General features: G+C 25.9%; 1 protein-coding gene across 1 annotated transcript in view; it reads right to left on the reverse strand.

The window, feature by feature from the left end:
* LOC114132032 (uncharacterized) overlaps positions 1-20,239 on the reverse strand; it is a 133,667-nt gene extending 113,428 nt beyond the window's left edge. Inside the window, exon 1 of the mRNA XM_050207855.1 lies at positions 20,078-20,239. Coding sequence (XP_050063812.1) covers positions 20,078-20,239 — 162 coding nt within the window. The remainder of the gene's footprint in view (positions 1-20,077) is intronic.
* Between the last annotated feature and the right edge of the window lie 895 nt (positions 20,240-21,134).

The raw sequence follows: 21,134 nt of genomic DNA on the forward strand, positions 1-21,134 counted from the left end.
TTAATATATAAATCTTAAAATAATAGTTCCTTATGAAAATAAACCTCCATAAACAAAATACAACGATATTACATTTGTTGAAGTTGGCTATTTTTAAAAATAAAATATTCATCATTTAACAGGATTTAAAATAATTACTTTTAATTGTCAATATTATTTTATCTTTCCATTTCGTTAATACCAAATGTCCATTACTCCAAAATAATTACCATTAGGACTCTTAATGGCTAATTATTATGACTAAATTATACCTTTAAGTATTTTAATTTAACGTGTAAACATATACGTGCAATATGAGTTGTATATTTATATTATATGAGCACATGCGAAAAATTACTTATACACATTTGCATAACTTTTTATGTCCAAAATTAACGCATTATTTATTTACCTTAAATTAATGATTTGGATCATTAAAAATATAATAGCATAATATCACCCACGCTTTTTATTTATGATGTTATTCTGATATTTGATTAAAAAAACTAGGTAGTTAAATTATGAAAATGCTTTAACATCAAACACATAACACTGACGTCTAAACAATTTTTACATTTTTAATACGAACGTTTAAAATTAAAATTAAATAAAATAAAAAATAAGGATACTATTAATTATATTTTGACCATTTCACAACACGTGATTATAATTTATAACATTATGATAGTACATTTAATGTTTGTTTTTATTAAGGTCAATACTATACAACTACTTATTTTATGTAAACTAGGTACTTAATTGCAATCGGTACTAATACGTATAATTACGCACAACATTAGTAGTATTATAGTATTTAATACATGATTTTTAAGACACGCGTCATTAGCTTTAGTCTACTCAGCCGTCTCCTGTCTGGCTAAATAGTATATATCTTCTAAAATAGATAATCAAATAAACTCTATTGCTCGTATTTTGCCGGAGCAGTAAAAACTATACCAAACTAATAGCTGACAGTGCTACGTAATATAATCCATCTCTTTGAACTCATACAATTCATTAAGGTATATATATATTTTTTTTTTTTAGGTAAAAATTCATGGCTGTATCATAGCAAAGAAATTTATCAAAATCATTCCGATTAAATCAAATTTGAAGATCGAAATGTGGATATTTTCATACAATGACAATCATCAATCGATCAAAGATCTAATATCTCTGTTCACATTAAACGATGAGAACTAAACAATAAATCAATACTGGACTTGGAAGATGCATAGAAACACTATTCAAATGGGATACAAGAGATTTATTCTGTTTGTGCATCCGTCTCAAACGATGGAACATAACATAAGATCCTGTCCAGTCTGAGCTTTTAACAGACCAATAGAGGAACTTCACAAAATTTCAAGTGCAGCAATAAATTATAACCAGTACACTTGATCAGAAAAACAACACGTTTTTATTAGCCATTTGTGTATTATCAGTTTATGTCTATTTACGCTTGTCTAAACCAAAATATTTTATACATATTTCTCAATTGGAACAATACTATATCAGTTACTGATTAGGATGATAAATTGAATTATAAATAATTTACTTACTCGTTTTAGCTTATTTTTGCATTTGTTTAATTAAGAACCCAATAGATAAATTACCAGTAGACATCTAAAATAAAAATTAAACAAAATATTTATTATTTTACATATTCAAATTTCAACTATTTAAGAAAAAAATTAAATACCATAAATTGTATTAAATATTTTAGTTAAATAAGTGTCCTTTTTTGTGTCAGTATTGGTGAAAAATATTACAAAATATTATTATTTATCCAGTATTTCATAGTTCACATACTATTTGTGTTAAATTTATACCTGATTGATACTTTATTGTTATCATTTGTCAAAAAAATATAATTTAACTTAGAATTTTTATTTTTTATAACAAATTGTAATTTCATTCAAAATATGTAAGCAATATTGAATAATTTATTTGAAAAGTAATTTTATTACAGTAGTAACAGCAATAACAACTAACAGTATTATATACAGTGGTAATCTTTGATTGTACATTTGTACTATATTAGAGACTATACCAATTATAAAAATGAAAATATAAACTAATAAGTGGGTTATTATAAATTATAGCATATATTTCCTATTAAATAATTATGATATTTACAGTAATTCTAAACACTTCTTTATAAAGACCAATTAATTATTGTACACATATGACATAATATTACTATTATGTAGTAACTATAGTAAGTCACTTTATAACGCAATTTGTTTTTGTAAGTTTTGCATCTACCATGATATAAGATGGTTAATTAATGTTCCTATAAAGGGACTTAAGAGTATTCTGTAAGTTTTATAACTCAATTTTAATAACCTTTTAAGATTAAATTTGAATTTATTGATTTATTTGTTTAGTAGAGAACAATTTTTTTACAAAGACACGTAGTAATAAAGCAAAAGTAACACAATATAATATTCAATGCGTCTATTGGTTCAGTTTTCTTATAAGAACAGTACATGTAGCTCAATTCAACCTTGTAAATATTTTCAAACGTTAGCGCCAATATGTGTGTTTATAAGATAGTAAAATCATTTTATTTTTAATTAAAGTTTTTGAATCTTAAATTAAAGATTAAAGAAATTTTTAAATATTACTTATATTGAAACTTTGTCAAGTTTTTTTCTTTATTCAAAGAAATCTTTATTCTAAAGATTTTTAATTTAAAATAAAACTAATACATTGATGTTTCAGCAGTATTATTTTACAAATATAAAAAATTTAGAAATATACAATACGAACTCTAACGAACGAACTAAATTCTCTCACTGCCTATATGAACATATTGTATAATATATTACGAATTAAATATTATTCCGAATTATTAAAAACAATTTTCTTAATTACAAATTTATGATATAAGTGCTTATTACCGGGTTCGATCAAAGGTATACAATTGCCCGTGGTAGAATCGTGCAAACGGTATCTCTTTTATAAACATTTTATTTCGTGTTTTTAAATATATATTATACTCTTCACGAAAATGTGCTTGTAACCCTTAGTCATTATCTGAGGTGGACGTTTGACTATTTGAGAGATGATACTATGGCCCCTTTTTTATTTCAGTCCTAAGATCAATAAATGTAATACCTACACATTTCATCAGATGCAAAACGTCAAAAAAACAACTGCTCAGGTCGGTACTTTTTATAAAGTTACAAAATAATGTAATAATATTTAATATTATACTATATCCATTTATTAGATATTAGCGTACTGACGTAAACATGTAGAAATAATCCAGTATATTATACGCAAATTCGTTCAGATTAATTTTTTTTTTTCTACATAATATTAAGTCTTCCGACGATTTATACATTTCATATATTCGGATCATATAATAACTGACAAAGCGGCATCACACTAAATCCGCGTGCATCTATTTATTAATTGGTTAACTCGCTCCCGCAAAAACTACGTACGATGCACGCAAACGTATACGAACGACCAGTCGTCGTCTAGTGATCCCTTAAAATGTACCTCGTCGAAATGATGATTACGATAATAATAATACAAATATGTAATAGTTGTAAAAAAAAAAAAAAACCATTTTACATAAATGTAAATCAAATCAATGGGGGGAAATCTGCCGTCAAGCGCAGACGAACCCGAAAAACGTGCTCTCACGTGTGTGCCTAATGACAAAGTGTGCGGAGCAAGTATGAATATCGCACACGCCGTTGTGGTTCCTCGCAAGAAATGTCCTATCACAAGCGTGCGGATGGGCTTGCCGCCGTGGGAGAAAAGAAGAACAGCTAAAGCAACCGCCGTCGTCCAAAAGTCACGTGCACCGTGGCAACGTGATGGAGATGTACAATGGTTTTTCAGCGCCAAAGCATTCCGACCCGCAATGATATATATATATATATAAATTATATTATATTAGACTTGCGCCCGTGTAATATATACATATACAACGCCATAACGGCATATTGTGTGTGTGGGTACCTGTGACAGAAAGCGTGGAAATCGATTCGTTTTCTTTTTTTTTTTCCATTTCTTCGTTTTCCACGAGGAATACAAGCGCAGCGGCGGCGGCGGCGGTCGAATTACTGGCGAACGTGAGATATTCTAGCCCCCGAGTTTATGCCAGCGATTTGTATGCAGCACAAACGGCCACAAAATCATACGTTTGTATAATAATACACGCGACGTTCGATTGGGTTTCGGTATACGGTTTCGGCTTGCCCATTGGCCGAAAGGTGACCGCGGTTAAGGTAAAAGGCACCTAAAAGTAACGTTAGGACCGAATACGTTTACGTTTGGCGAGTGCCCGTATAGAATATATACTGCAGTTTTGAATTGCAATTCGATAGTCACCATGCACTCGACGACCAAACGATATTGTTGAGCGCTGAACACTGCTTATTCGTGGAAGAGCTGAAGTCCTGCAGAGGTAATAAGACTATAGCCAATACACTATCTTATACCAATCGGAAAATAACCTGTTTATAATTTTTATACTATATTGTGTGGTTCCATGTTATTTACACGAAACGTGTATACTATTTTTATCGAATAATCCTATCGCCATTGGTTTTAAAATATTTTAATATACTATAATATATTTTGTATGCCTACTTAAAATCAATACTTATCACAGATAAAACACTCGAAAAATTATGTTATTTTCATGATAAATGAAACCCGTTGTTCCAGTAAAAATGATCAAGATTTTTCGTGCAGCTAGTCTCTCTACATAAATTGAAATTATAAATACACTATTGTGTATATACTATAAATATAAATATAAAAACGTCCCCTCCGCCCTAAATACTATAATATTATGATAATATGATGATATTATAACACAACTTTTAATTCTATAATGTATAAGTACGCTATATGGGTTTATTATAATATAATATTTGTAATCAACGATAATGTTTACTTACTCGTTCAGTAAGAAATAATATTTAAGCTCGTTAAATTTGAACTCATACTTGATGCGATAAAAATTTTAAATCCCTGTACCTATGAAAGTTTAAAAGTATCTTAGTTTTTATTTTGTAATAATAAATTACGAAAAACAAAAGTCATCGTGAACAACTTTTTACTCGGATACCTAATACTGATTAAGTTCATAATTTTGCGTTTGTGCGTTTCTCGCTTATGGACGACTCCCAACTTTTTTAATACCCGGAGTTTTTGAGTGTAAAAAATGTGAATAAACAATATCAAAATTTCTCGAATATTTTTATTTTATTGTATTCCACCTTAACCTGGAATGCACTTCAACAATTAATATTCCGCTACTAAAGGTATACATTACCTAACCTAACATTAAAAGAAACCGATCACATAATAACTATTAACTACCATAGTATTGTTTAATTGTAAAAACATTTTATGTTAAAATCATTACAATACGTCAATATAATAATCAATTACAATTTGCAACCAATTAAAATATTCTTCAATGCGTTTTTTTGAATACGTATTAATATAGGTATGCATACTTATTACAGAGGTCAATATTTAAAGTTTGTGTAATGTTGTACAATAAATACGAAAAAAAATTCAGTGAAAAATATGAAGATAAACAATTGTTTTAAAATATACCTATATATTTTGGGTACACCGGGCAAAATATTTGTTTTTCAAGTACAATGATTTTTTTTTTGTACGCTCCTCTGACTTTGGTGGTAGTGTGTATGAAAAAATATATAATAATAAGTATAGTTTATATTATATTATATACTTCTTACGACTTACCTTAATATTATGCGCAGACGGTTATCCCTTCAGGCAAGAGAATTTATCGAATATAGTACTAAAGTGTTTTATAGATTAAATATAATATATCATATTGTAGTTCCTATATCAACCTATTAATCAATTATTTTGTGTTTTCTAACTCTGTCAATGAATCGCGAATATTATCTTCTGTGTGATATATAAGTTGGTAGAAATTTCAGTTGTTTACACAAACTGTTTGTGATGGCGTGGAATTGATTATCGAAGGAGATTCAAACTCGCTGTTTACTTCGCTTAACAGGAAAAATAATAAGTAATATTTACAAATTGGTATAATGGTCGTGTTGAGTTCAGAAAACACACAATGCAATGGATTGTACGCGCGTCCATAACGTAGAATCGTCTACAGTGAAGTTAAAATAATATATTTTTAAGTTTGAGTAGAGTTTTCATTTTCACAATAATGTAACGTTCAGTGTGTGTGCGCGCGCGTCCTAACCTAATCTAATGTTGAACAATATCTATATTATGTTGACAGAAAAGTAATTTCAATAACAGACACTATTATATAGCATTATTTTTACTTTTTAAATATAAACAAAATACGTAGAAACAGTTATTTGAAAAAATTAACTGAAATATTCTCAATTTTACTCGCATATTGTCTCTGAATCTACCAATAATTATTTTACAGCAATAAAATGGAAATTTTCAGTTTTTAAAGAAGTAAAATATATCTATCGATCTTGAAATATTGTTTTTTTGTTTATTTTTTAAAAGTATTTTCTATAAGAAGGAATGTTTTAAAAGTTGTATGTGTGTAAATACCTAGGTATATATAATACAATTACTTATATGTCAGAGATTACTATTAAAAGATAAGATAATAGAAAATATTTCAATCTTCTAAACACATTTTCCCTGAGTATAAATAAACACTAATAAATAATGGATAGAATTAAATTACTTCAAACTAGTTTTAAATTATTTTTTACATAATCAACCAAATACATTTTTAGATAGATCAAAAAATTTGAAGATTAGAGACTAAATCAAAATAAATAAATATTCACTTATAGGTAGTTGATTCACGTTTAGATTTTAAGTTATTTTAAAATTGTTATTATCGATCTCAAATTATTATTAAAACAATAATATTTATTATTATAATATTATTATTCATCTCAGTTTGAGCAAGTATTTTATCTTATTACTAATTTTAAAGCAACGATAAATTGTATATTATCTTGAAGAACGATTATAAACAATTCACTATGTATAATAAAGTTAGCAGAACGTTAATTTAAATTTAAGTGCTTGTAAATTAAATTTATGAGAAGATATAATATTGACAATGCAATATATAATATACTATATTAAATAAATACCTAGAAATATAAATTCCTAATATCCTGCAAAATATAAATTAAATTCTAATAAATTTAAATATATATATATATATATATACTATTATACAAAAATATTATAGGTAAAATAAATTTGAAATAACTTTGTCGTAAAATGAATACATTGTACCAAAATAAAAATTGTGAGAGTTTTAAAAAATTATAAACTGAAAGAATCTCTAGGATATTAAAGATTTAATTAAAATTGTTTTAGATACAATCAACTATGTGGATCAAAATCAGTGGAAAAGCTGTAACACAGTTTCACGTCTTAAATTCTATAAATAAAAGTGAATTCATAAAATACTATAAAAAAAAAATCGTAATAATGATAAAAACATAAATAATAGTACAATATTTTGATATTTTAAAATTTTAAAATTATATTTTGTGTGGAACAATGGAGCTACTTAATGAAGATAAAAATGTATGTCATTTTTTTCCCCCCGGCAGAGTTGACACTTGTAAACACAATATATTTTTAAGTGTTAGAAGTAAATATGAAAAAACTTAATCACGTTTATCTAGAAGAAAATTTACTAAAATTATAAACTAAACACAATACCTACAAAGAATACTTATTGTAAAACATAAAATTATGTTTTCAATTTCCCACTAACATTTAGCCCTCCAAAAACAAAATGAAAATCACACGTCATTGCGGTGATTCGACTATACAAATTTAAACTTGAAGCAGCTCGTTCCGTTCGGAATTTTAAATTTACAACGACATGTACACATACCGACCGGCTACAAAAATAATATATTTCCGGATCAAAAGAGAAGACAGTGATGATTTATTTTATTAGACGCTCTATACGCAAATACCCACACAAACATCTCTGCCGTCGGCATGCTATTCATTGAAGATGCTAGTCGAAAAAAGAAAAACGACATCCACAAACACGTAGGTATTCGGTATTTACAAGATAAAGTGAACGGGATCAATGCAAAAGACCTTCCCTTAACGAAACAGTTTTTTGCGCGCGTGATAGAAGCCTAACCTCGAAAACGACGACGACTGTCTGAGCTCGATTTAAATCAAAATTTCACGTTTTATCCCACGTTATCGCAGCTTTATGTCTCGTCCTAAATACAATTTTCTAAAATTATTCAACTCGAAATCTACTTAACGATGATATTCCAATAGGATAAATTATATAATTTTATTTACCCGCGGTGGTGTGCGTTGGTATTTTAAGTTCTATGAGGAACGATGAATGTATTGATTCTATGTTGTTTTTTTCTGGATGAGTACATAAGTACACAGTTAGTTGTCAATAAAATGATCCGATTTTCAAACATGTAGTTGGTTATAACGAATGTGTATCAAATTGGATCTAATTTGTTCTTAAAAGCAGTAAAATAAAGTGTGCCTTTCTATTCTTAATTTTTTTTAATCGCTATAAGACTAATTTATGAGGAACTTTTTATTAAAATTTCAATTATTTTGACTTGACCGAAAAAATTTTATCGATATTTATAAAAAAAAAACTAAACAAAAACGAATATTTCAAATGTCTATAAATAGCCTTAAAATAAGTGAAATATTTTGAAAATTAAATTATATAAAAAAAAAAATGCCAATCTAAAGAACTATTGAAATTTTCAAGTATCTATAACTTATACTCTTTAAATAATCTATACTATAAAAACAAGTCCCAATTTTTTGTCACGCATACAAATCCACATCGTTCAACGTATCGTCATCAACTTTTTTACTATTATATAAGTACCTGACCAGTTTGCAGGAGGTTTTAGTACTACCATTGTTAGGGAACATGTCCAATATTTTGAAATTTTCAGTTTTTTACAGAAATATATTGTTTATATCTAAACACACTATTTGGTATGAAGGCGATATATTATATCTACGTGTTCCTATAATAACAGTATGTGTATCTTTATTATTTCATTTATTTAGAAAAGGAAAAATAATAAGTTACACAGAATAAGTGTTGTGTATCTCCTATAAAATTTGAATTTCTACGTATATGTATTATAATATATTAAAATAATTGTTTAAAGCATAACTATAGTTAAACAATCGCCTACGACCCACCTCAGTATGCGTAAAATCGACTATGAATCAATTAATTATTATTGTCGACGTATATGAGCTGTGGCAACGGTTCAGTGCTTTGAACAGTCCTGCGGGATTTGAAGTATAGATCACTGCGTTCTAACTACAACTGACAAACTTAATTTTGAGACTCGAATTGTTAAGGTAAATTAAAATACATCCAATAATAATAATAACCAATAGAAAAGTAGTATAGTAAGTCTTCAGCAAGCTGATTGGCTGTATGATGCGAAACCCCACAAAATGCCATATGTTGTTGTTTAATAATCATTATTATTGTTATTCATTTAACGACGTTATAATATTATTATATAATTTATTTTCCTGACGTATGAATAATGATATTAATGTGATAAAAAAAGTGTTTTTATTATCTATAAATATATTTATGAGAATTTATAAACACCTTAAATTACTATTATTTTGCGTAGGTATAAGGTATGTACACTTTATAGCATTTTATGATCGAAATAACTATAAGACAAAGAAACAGCCGCCAAAGAAACCTTTTGGTATCGACACTTCAAAAAAAATACTCTTGTGTTAAATTTTAAATTTTTTTAACGTTTCAAAAAAAAAAAAAAAAAACTCGAAAAAATTTCAGTTTTTTATAAATAGCTCAAAAAAGCTAAATTTTGAAAATTTAACCATGTATAGATAACACTAAAATAAACATTTGGTGAAAATGTCAAGTATTTACAGTGATTAGTTTTTGAGTTACAACCATATAAAAAAATCAATTTTGTCAAAAACTTATTTTGAGTAAATATTCCTATTTTTCCGTCACTTTTTTTTTTTTTGTTCGTACTTTTGACCTTTATAATGCAAAAAAGATTTCACTTTTCCATCGAAAACCACCCACAAAGTTTAAAATTGAAGCATTATTTCGATAAGTTATGCTGTACACAGATCACAGACATAAAAACAAAAAATAACACACATCATTGTAAAATTAATATATTCATCATCTACTCAGAAGTCGGAGTCTAAAATATTAAACACATTTTATTTGTATAAAGTTCTCAAAATAAATTAGAATCGCTTTATTATAAAATATGTAATTTGTAATAATTTTAGTTCATATTAAAATTTATTTTGTAGAAATAACGTGTAAAATATTCTTATTCACAATTAATATGCAAAACTCAACTATACATAATCTAATATTAATAAACCCTTAAGAAGATTTTGCATTTAAAAAAATATATTTTTGTTCCATTAAACGTTGAAAAAAAATTGTTACAATAAAACCAGATTAGACTAAACGAGTACTTTTAATACGTTTCTAATAATAATTTTTTATTGAAATAATATGTATGAAATATTATCGTCTTAGAGTCATTCATGGAAAGTCACCATTATTTTTTATTTCTTATCATAATATACGTTGTACATTTTCTTGTTAATGCCATTAAATTATGTATAGTTTCATAATAGATATACTATTTTTTTTTTTTTTAGGAATGGTTACAGCAGTTAATAATATTTATTATTCCGATTGAAAAAATGTATTATTAATTTAAAATGTTGTTGTATTCGATGATACCGACATCGCAATAGTATATTTATACACAAATAGTAATAATATTTTAATGATTTTAATTTTAAACTTTTAAATATACAAACTAGATTCAATTTTGTGTTTAAAACCATTCTCAAAATTGAAAATCAAACCATTCTTAGGAATACTTTTCGTTATTACCGACATAAAAAAACACACATAATTATTATAAAATTTTTCATCACTCTTTGTAAAATCTAAAAACAAAATCAATTAAAATGTCTATATTTTTTTAATTTTATCATGATAATTTCTCTAGGTATACTAATAAAACATATTCCCAGCATTTATCACTCCGTGTGACTTATAAAACCCTATAACCTCTATTAAATAATCTTTTTTTTTTTAATAATAACATAGGTATTTCATAAACATCGCATACAATTTTTCTCAAGTTTTCACCACAATAACACGCAACAAATATTCTAATAATTATAGCATTAAATAATAATATATAACATTAATTAATATACGAGTATTTCAGTGATAAATCTGATACGCTTTAGTTTTGAATCACATACGAAATACGCAATAAAATAATTTGTATTATTATATTATTTAACACCCGTCGTTCTATATCGGGCTTGGAGACGTCATTCCCATTTCTCAATGGCAATGTTTTCACTGAACGTGCCAAAACAGTCGAACAAATTTAGTCAAATTAAATACAGATGGGTGTGTTTTAGAGACCGGGGGATGGGAATTTTAGGTTCGTATGAGAACATGGTAAAGAATTCTATTAGACTACGGGTGAGTGAGTAAAATAAATGGCACCAGCTGTTAATTGAATTACGTTTGCGGAAATTGTGTCACCGGTAATGATATATATGTATTACACAAATGTGTGTGTGAAGTTCATAAACAAGCGGATATTTTGCTCCCCTGTCTCGCCACGATAATTCTCGGCCACTCCAGTCGACAGCCACGTAAAACCTCTGAAGAGCGAATGAAGTCCGTTATTAAACTTAATATAATGTGATTTACCTACTCAGAAGTGCAATGCTACGATCGATTAAACGATCAATTGAACTCAACATGAGGTAACGTTAAGACCAAGGAATTACAATAATTTATTATAAGATAACACTCCACCAATCAGCTAATAATTAAACAATTATTTAAATAAAAATTTGTATAGTTTCGCAAAGACGTCTCAAGTGTATAAAGTAGATAAATTAAAACAGTATATTTTTTTAATATATATACACAACTACTGCGCATCACATAAATGACACTGAACGAAAGTTAAATCAATTATAGGTACCTACTGCACATTAATTAATTTAATTACGAAACGACCGCAACATATTATCAACAATTTTCTATTCTTTCTACCTATAAGTAACACCTTATGATATTATTAATTTTAATGGTTATAAATTATAATTATACTTATTTTAATAATTTCATACAATATGTTAAGAATACCCATTTAAAGTAAGTAGGTATTTGAATTTTTAAATGCGTATTTGAATATTTTTGTTTTCAAAAATATTTAATTATGTATTGAAAAACAAACACAAATATTTTTTAAAAGTACATATTCAGAATACATAAAACTAATTTAATACATTTTAATGTAACTTTCTTTTCATTTCTTAAATTATATACTATATTACTATTATACCTGTTTAATATATATATTTAGGGGCTAAAATTATTGTAAAGGATTGTTTGGGATTAAACAGCTGCAGCTAGATTAGGTATGCTGTAAACAAATATAGAACAATGTTTCCGAAAGAGCATGCCTTGATAGTATAAAGCGTGTGGTAAAAATTGAAATTTTTTATTTGTTTAACTATTATAAATACAAATATTTTATGAAATATAACTATTTAAAAAAAAATAATCACTATAACAATTAGTACAAAACTAGTAGGTATTTCAATATTTTATGATGAATATTTTTATGTCATTTTGATCCTTGATTTTTGTTTTTCTTAAACCTAAAAGTATTTTTTATGGGAACTAAAAATATTTATCGAAAATGTACCCAACTATTATTATCAAATAATAATAATATGGCACGAGAAAAATACGTGTATTAGGTATAGGTAGACTTGATTATATTGCTCTAAATAGGTAAATTGTTAAAATATAAATTTATAAAAGTGGTGATTAACTACACGTTTATGCTTTACCACAAATAATATAAAATAAATTGTTATTTTTCGGGGCAAACTTGATGACTTAAATAGAATCGAGTCATCGCGAAATACTGCTCGCAACCTGAGCCAACACATCTGTTCCATCGAGCAATAACGCGGCCTGAATAAGTAGGATTCTTCTAGACCTATAAGAAGATTGGCGATAAGACGTCTTAAAAATTTAATATTTCATATAAAACAGGCTCTTACGAAAAATGAGTATTTCAGGTACTACCTTTACCAGATGAAGCGCGCCTCTAACGCGCGACGCTGAGAGCCTGTACTGCTAACACCTATTCGACACTGCTGAATACACAATTTTGAATTGTACGTATTCGTATCCACTGAAAAAGCAGTGAAGGATGTTAGTCAGCAACAACTGAAACATCACCCCGATGGACTTTTAGAATTTTCTGTGTTGGCCCTACTGATGACCCGTTTAGCGATAATACAGACTTCCTTTCAACGTTCCATTAGGACCTTTACGACGTGGTGGAGAACAAATCACGCTCCAAAGAACAGACGAGAAGATAGCTGAGGCTGAAACAAGAGCTAATCTATTGGTAATCGCTGCGACCGACTGACCCTTCCTTGGACAAACAGGATTCAGTAGAACTAAACCATGGTCCGATAGGGCTATCGAGCGACATCGGGCCGGAAATAGACTGGCGGACTACTTTATTTTGTAATGTAATGTAGCACAATCTACAATCACCCCTTGTATTATTTGTATTATGTATATATTATATTTTTTCAAAATTTGTATTCATCAATAAACGACTTCAGCAGAGAAGTAATATTGTTCACACAGAACCTCCTCTGCTGTCGGTTAAATAAAAAGAAAAAAAATTGTTATTTTTAACTAAAATGTATAACTTCAATTTTCAATATAATAAATATTATAAGCGATTATTGTATGCCTATTGAAAATATAGAAATAAATAATAATTAACATTAAATTTTTATTTTAAAGTTTTAACTTCAACATTTCGAACATGATTTTATTTGAACTTTTGAAAGGGTTTAGCATTAATATGTTCGAATTCAAACTTTTGAGCATTTTGAACTTCTTTATATTCAAAAAGTTTAAGAGTGAAGAGTACAAGAACCATCACATCTATTCTAAAATTTCCAAAATAAGACTGGAATAATATAAAAGTAATTATATGGTATGTCTTAGCTATGATGACTACGATTAATTATTTTATCTGGTAAAAGATATTATAATGGTTAATGGAAGTATGGAACGCGATTAATGTTAATTGAATAAAGTAACGATTTTTCCATTACCACAAAACTTAAAGTAATCAATGGCAAAACTAAATATTATTTTTATATAAGTATTGATATTATGTCGTTGTAAGAAAAATAAAGTATTCTAACCACGTTATCAACTGATAGTAAGTTATTTTCAAACAAGCAATAAATTATGAAAGTAAATATATCTATATTAATCAATAATAAATTAAGGTAGAGAAAAGTTATTCTACTCTTTATATTAATTTAATCTATCCGTATTGCATACCAATTTTAATAGTATAATACTATTATTGAAATGGCTTTGATATAAATACAGTATATAGGATATAGGCAGTGAATAGTGACGATTGACGAATATTGATTAATCGATTAAAGGGGTTGTTATAGTACACAAGTAATAATTTAATTATTGATAAATGTTATTTAAATAGAACAATAACATAATTTAAATGAAAGTATATATTTATGCTGATACGTAAAAATTTTATACACCATATTATTATTAATATCAAATAGAATCAATGAAGAAACAACACTAATATAATATCGAATTTTGCGCTAAAAATTCTAATTTATACTAGTGAACTCATTTATCAAATTTCTGTTCCTTTTTTTCATTACTTTTAAATCAGCAAAATCTACGAAATAATAAATCATTTAAAATGTGATATCTAAATGATAGCTACCCTTCTTGTCTGTAGTTTATACCTGGTGTAGTTGAATGACATAACTAAGTAATGTTGTCGTGAAAAATAAATTTAGAGACACCTATATAATAATGAGAAAATCCAGTAAATTACAATTTCCTCATTCGAGGTAACGTACAATTGGAGGTTAAAGGAAGAAGACACAAAGATACTCAGCTTAAAAGGCAAAGGCGTCGACTGCTTTAACTTATTCTTCAAAAGGTACACTGTTACGCTGATGCTTTCAAGTTCAATCAAAATAATTTCTGTTCTATTTAAAAAATAGATGATTATTTATTTTCAAAATGTCATCATTTTAGATTTACCAACACATCTACCTATAGATTTTTTTAGTTAAATAAATAAATAATTTGCTGGCAAATAACCTTGCACAACATCAAGTAAAATAATATTACTTACAAAATAATATTTGGTTTTCAAATTTTTAAAAAAAATTATATTATGTGCAATAAAGTTCTAAAAACATATATAATCAATGTCTCTGTTATATTATACCAATATACCTAATAATTTAGTTACTATAAAAAGTAATATCGTTTTCGATTAAAGTAAAAAAAAATATTTATTTGGTTAATTAATGATTAATCTATTCTTTAACTAATGATTTTGTTTGCAGAACAACACTACCTAGTACCTACATAAAATTCTCAAAATAAAATAGAAATTGCAGTATACCCTTTTCCATTTTGTGTCATATTAAGTAATGCGCCTAACTCAATTATCTTAATCTCAATTAACTGAATTTTTATCATATAGGCATTATAGATATTGTGTAAACACAACATTTGATCTTGTTTAAAAAATTTTAAATACCTACCCTTAACTAAAAATTACCTCCAAATTAAATATTTAAGCTAAAAAGACAATTATAATTAATCAATATAAATTCTATTTTCTAAAAATCAAAGAAAAAATAATATAAATTAACGTTTTAGAAAATACAAAAAATATTATCAAGTTGTATAATTAATTAATAGCTTTAAAATATAATAACTGATATTATTAAAAATATTAATCACAAAACATGATAACCACTAGGATATCTTGAGTTAAATTATGTTGTAATCGAAAATTTATTTAAAAACGTTGTTATTTTCGTATAATTTACAAAAATAACTCGGTATATATTATTATATAAGTATCCCTTTCAAACTGTTTTAAATAAAAACATCACATCACATAAATTAAAATGTTTTAATAAAAGTATACAAAGTATATAGATCAATATTGTTACTTCCGTTTTTATTTAATGCTTAGTCAATTTATTCAAATTTTTACTTTTAGAATTTAAAAAAAAAATATTTTAATTATATATAATCTAAGTATTTATAAAACTTTATAAGTACTTAAGTGTACAAAAAAATTCTAAAATTCAAAATTTGAATAATTACATTATTAAAATATAAAATGAGATTATCATATTTAGTGTACTTACAATATGCTGTATATTTTGTTTCTCAATATACCAAATATTATTTCATTACGATGGCACTCACAATATTGTTGCTGACGCTTTTATTAAACCAATAGCTTCAGAGACTCTTGAGACACATTTTTACTATAATTAAACGACACTAATAAATTGTTCATCCAACACCTTATTCTTAGTATATAATATACCCTGCTGACAGGTCGTAAAAATAGTTTCAATAAAAACATTTTTCAGAACTACTTAAATGAGTTTGAAATACTACAATTTATTAGCTCTATTTTATAGCTGTTTCCTGCATTTATTGATACGAAGCTCAACATTTAATCTATTATTCATCCAATAAAATATAATCTGATGGTTCAATATTGTTTATTACCAGAGTTAAGAAGCATATTTTTATACTTAAGTTATATTAGAATTAGACGATCGATTTTTCACATTTTTCCGCTAATATAACATTTTTATGATTATATATCAATTAAATGTACCATATAATAATAAAATCCCAACAACAGACATATAAATACAATAATCAATTGTTATTTGTTATAATGGTGACACCTTTTGTATAGATTAATTTTCAAACGGGAAATATATTTCTGTGATACATAAATTACAATATGTAAAGAATATTAAATATAATAACAAAACACGAAACAGCTGGTAAGAAGACATTGAAATAAAATTTTTAATTTAATAAATTTTTGGTTCATCCTTTAATTCATTTTTTTTTTTATAGTGTACCTATTCATAAATCATAAAATATATAAATACTAATGAAAATAATGTTTACTCGTTTTTAATAAACTAAATAGTACATGGGAAACAACGCTGCATTCCACAGCTACCTACATAGTACCTACTTACTAATATAATATTCATAAGTCATAACTTGTTGAAGAATAGTAAATAAACTATTTATTCATACACAGTAATTTATTATTAAATAAAAAGTGTCAACTGCTAACCGAATACACAATTATTAAAATATAAGTTTAAAAATAAAATTATTAGCATAAGTACACTAAAGCGTTTTCTTTTTTCAAATACATTATTGAATGATAATATTTTAAGGCACATGTTGTATAATATATACCCATATACCTACGTAGTATGCAAGTAAACAGAACAAATATTTATAACGATTTCACATTAAAATTATATTTAATTAAGTTTGTAATAAAATATAATTAATATTATAATTGTTATTTATTTTACAATATTATTGTAGTGATATATTTATCATTACATAATATTTTATTTATGAAACAATTTTAATCTAAATATAATTACACTTAAGGCGAGAATTATTTACATATGAATCGAAAAATATAATAAGTAAAATGTCGCATTTAACGAATACGAATATACCATAACTATAACAATGTAAAATATACAGATTGTTATACGAAATAATACAAAAAAATAATAGCATTTTTTACCGATTACTATATTAGTTATAAATTCATATTAAAGTCATTTTTTTAAGCCATAATTTTATTTTCATATTAATTCTATACAATATTATTTAATTATTATAAAACTAATGAATTTAAATTTAAAAAATAATTATAATATAACACAACTATAAACTTATATCGTTATAATTGTTTTCAAAAGTCAAAGATCCAAGATATCCTAGATTCTTTTGTCAACAGTCAGCTAGCTGTTTTTTCGAAGTATTACAATTCTTTTAGAACGTTCAAGTATACTATTAAGATCAAATGAATGTTATTTTCTATGCATAAACTAAGATTTCTTAAAACGTTTTAAGAAAGATAGTATTATAGCACTATTCAATAAAATAATTGTCTGTTTGTTCAGAACCTAATATTATACAATTAATATGATAATATTAATTACCGGACACAATCAAGGATAATAAAATACGACAATTATTAGTGAAAATCTCTGAAAATTTAAAATTTAATTACTTATATAGGTACACATAAAAACATGTACAAATTTTATATATGTAACCATTTAGATATACAAAAACCAAAATAAAAATGAAATAAGTACCAGGTACCTATATAGTATATATATATATTATATATATAAATTAGCATTAAACTTAGACAAATTAAGATACCAGTACATTCCTCACACCATATTATACAACTGCAACAAAACAATCTTTACGTATTTTGAGCTATATAATATTATCCCTATAACAGTAGGTTCTATGTTAGTGATGTTAGAAATTTAAGATAATTATATACCTTTTTTGGAAAAAAGATAGCCAAAATAAAAACTACTAAAAATAATAACTAAAACAAAATGTTTTTCAAAATGTTAAAAACCTTGTTTTTATAATAAATAAAAAAATGTTTGTGAGCTACTCTAGAAATATAAAAATAAATACTTCTATAAATTTAACTACTATAACATGTTAACTAATAAATTCAATCAATTAAGCCGCAGATCCAGAGGGGGTGCTAGGGTGCTATAGCACCCCTCTTGGTATGTTGCTTCCTGAAAAAACTCTACACAACACGTATTTTTTAGTAGGCTGGGCACATTTTTAAACAAAATTGGTACCAAAAAAAAAAAAAAAATTGAGAAGTAATGTTTTCCTAGTAATTGATAACTAGATGTAATCGTAAAGAAAATTCAAAAATTTTGACAATGCATTAAAAATCAAACTAACATCTTCCCCATTACCTTCAAATGAAAATCATTTGGCCCACTCTGATCACCGTCATAAAAATAAACTAAATTAAACACATAATATGACCTTTTAAAGTTTATACATTTTTTTTAATGTTAATTATTTGATGAAAGATTCTAATTTTTATAAAAAAAAAAAGGTAACTTAAACATCATGATTCATGACACTTTAAATGCAAATAATTTTATTACAACATAATAAACCTTAAATTATATGTTTTTAAAATGAAAAATAAAATACAGAATAATATTTAACATTTTTCAATGTGCCTTGATTAAATTCCGATACACAAGCCGTGGATAAATAAAATATTCCTTAGTACATATCACAGTATCACACTTTAGATAAATTATGCGTATTCATAATCCATCTATTCATCTATATAGTAAGCTAATGGAATGCTTTATAGTAAGTTTTAACTTCACTTGAAATAATATTATCAATGCATTTGACTCCCTTATAATATGTATGCATATTAAGTGTGAATTAATAAAACATATTGTATAATGTAGATACACGTGGTGAAAGGAGTAAACCTCAAATTTGAATCATTAGTATGTATCTACTCTCTTTAGTATTTAAATACTATTAAAAATTAGTATCTAATTAATGATAATTGTTAAATAAAATACATGATGAAAGTATGATTTTATATAATACTTTAAAGCGATCATACTTCATATCAAATATCCCATCACAATTTTATAATTTACACGTTAAATTAATTTATGAAATTTAAATCAGTTTATTTTTTCCTCAATTCATGACATTTTTTTTTTTATTATTAGCAAAATATATTTTATTTTAACATTCTGACTAAACATAATGAAATGAAATTATAATAAAAATCTTATAAATAAAATTATAACTCTCGTATTGAAAACATAACTCTAGAAGAAATTTTAATACAACAGAAATTAAGACAAAAACAAAAAATAGATAATCAAAATGTATTGTTCTAGACATTTTTGACATGATGCCGAATTTAAATATTTCAACCCCACGTTTTATAACTTACTGAAAGATATAAACCATTATAAAATACCAATAATTAAAAAAAAAAAAAATCAAAGTTAAATATGTTCGGACAATCGTACTTACAATAACAATTTTTCCACGGGCCAACGGTAACACAAATGCCGAAAACACGTCACGAACGGACCCTAACACGCGACTGCCGGGTACCGGAACGTCCGGAACAGAAAATAAAACGCGGTAAAACCCGGTGACGCCGAAGCACAGTCGTAAACTTTCGGGCGTCATCGTAATATTATTACTATTTGCGTATACATAGTATTGTGATATCTATGTCGAATACAACAAAATTAATAATACATTTTCTCTAATCAGTAGGTATATTATAATAATAATAAACTACTGTAACTATCGCTAAAAAAAAATTGTGTACTAAGCTGTATATAGTTTAATGACATTAAAAAAAAATAAATGTACAACGTAAATTATGATCAAAAATAAAAAGTAATGATGCCTTTCCTTCAAATGCTCTAAGACGCTAATATTTCATATGTATTATTGGAAATAATAAAAAATTATGATAATAATATATTTTTTTTAAAGAACCAAATATAAAATAATATAGTTCTATAAACGACAAATCAAAAATCATCTTGAGGGTTTATTAATATTAGATTACGTTAAGTTGAGTTTTGCATATAAATTATGATCAAGAATATTTTACACATTATTTCAACAAAATAAATTTTAATATGAACTAAAATTATTACGTATTAAATGTATTATGATAATGAATTATGCAATCGATTCATAATTTATTTTGAGAACTTCACATAAATAAAAACAATAAATTATAAATTAAATGTGTTCAGCAGTTAGAAGTACAATAAATGTATTGATTTTACAATAATTTGTGTTTTTTTATTTATTTATATTATTTTTTTGTGTCTGTAAACACTTTTTGGAACAGTACAATTCTTCGTTTTTAAAAATGGGAGAGTGATTGGTAAGAAATTGGATCTAGTTAGTTCTTTGAAGGGTCAAGAGTAAAAAATTCTTTTATAATCGGGAAAAAAACAGCTTAAGAAAAACGTGAATTTTTAAACAAATCAAATTTTTCACAAAACCTATAATTTTTTTTTTTTTATAACTCAAAAACGAATAACCGTAGATACTTGAAATT

This window comes from Aphis gossypii, chromosome 1 (genome assembly GCF_020184175.1).
Source record: "Aphis gossypii isolate Hap1 chromosome 1, ASM2018417v2, whole genome shotgun sequence".
Lineage (NCBI taxonomy): Eukaryota > Metazoa > Arthropoda > Insecta > Hemiptera > Aphididae > Aphis > Aphis gossypii.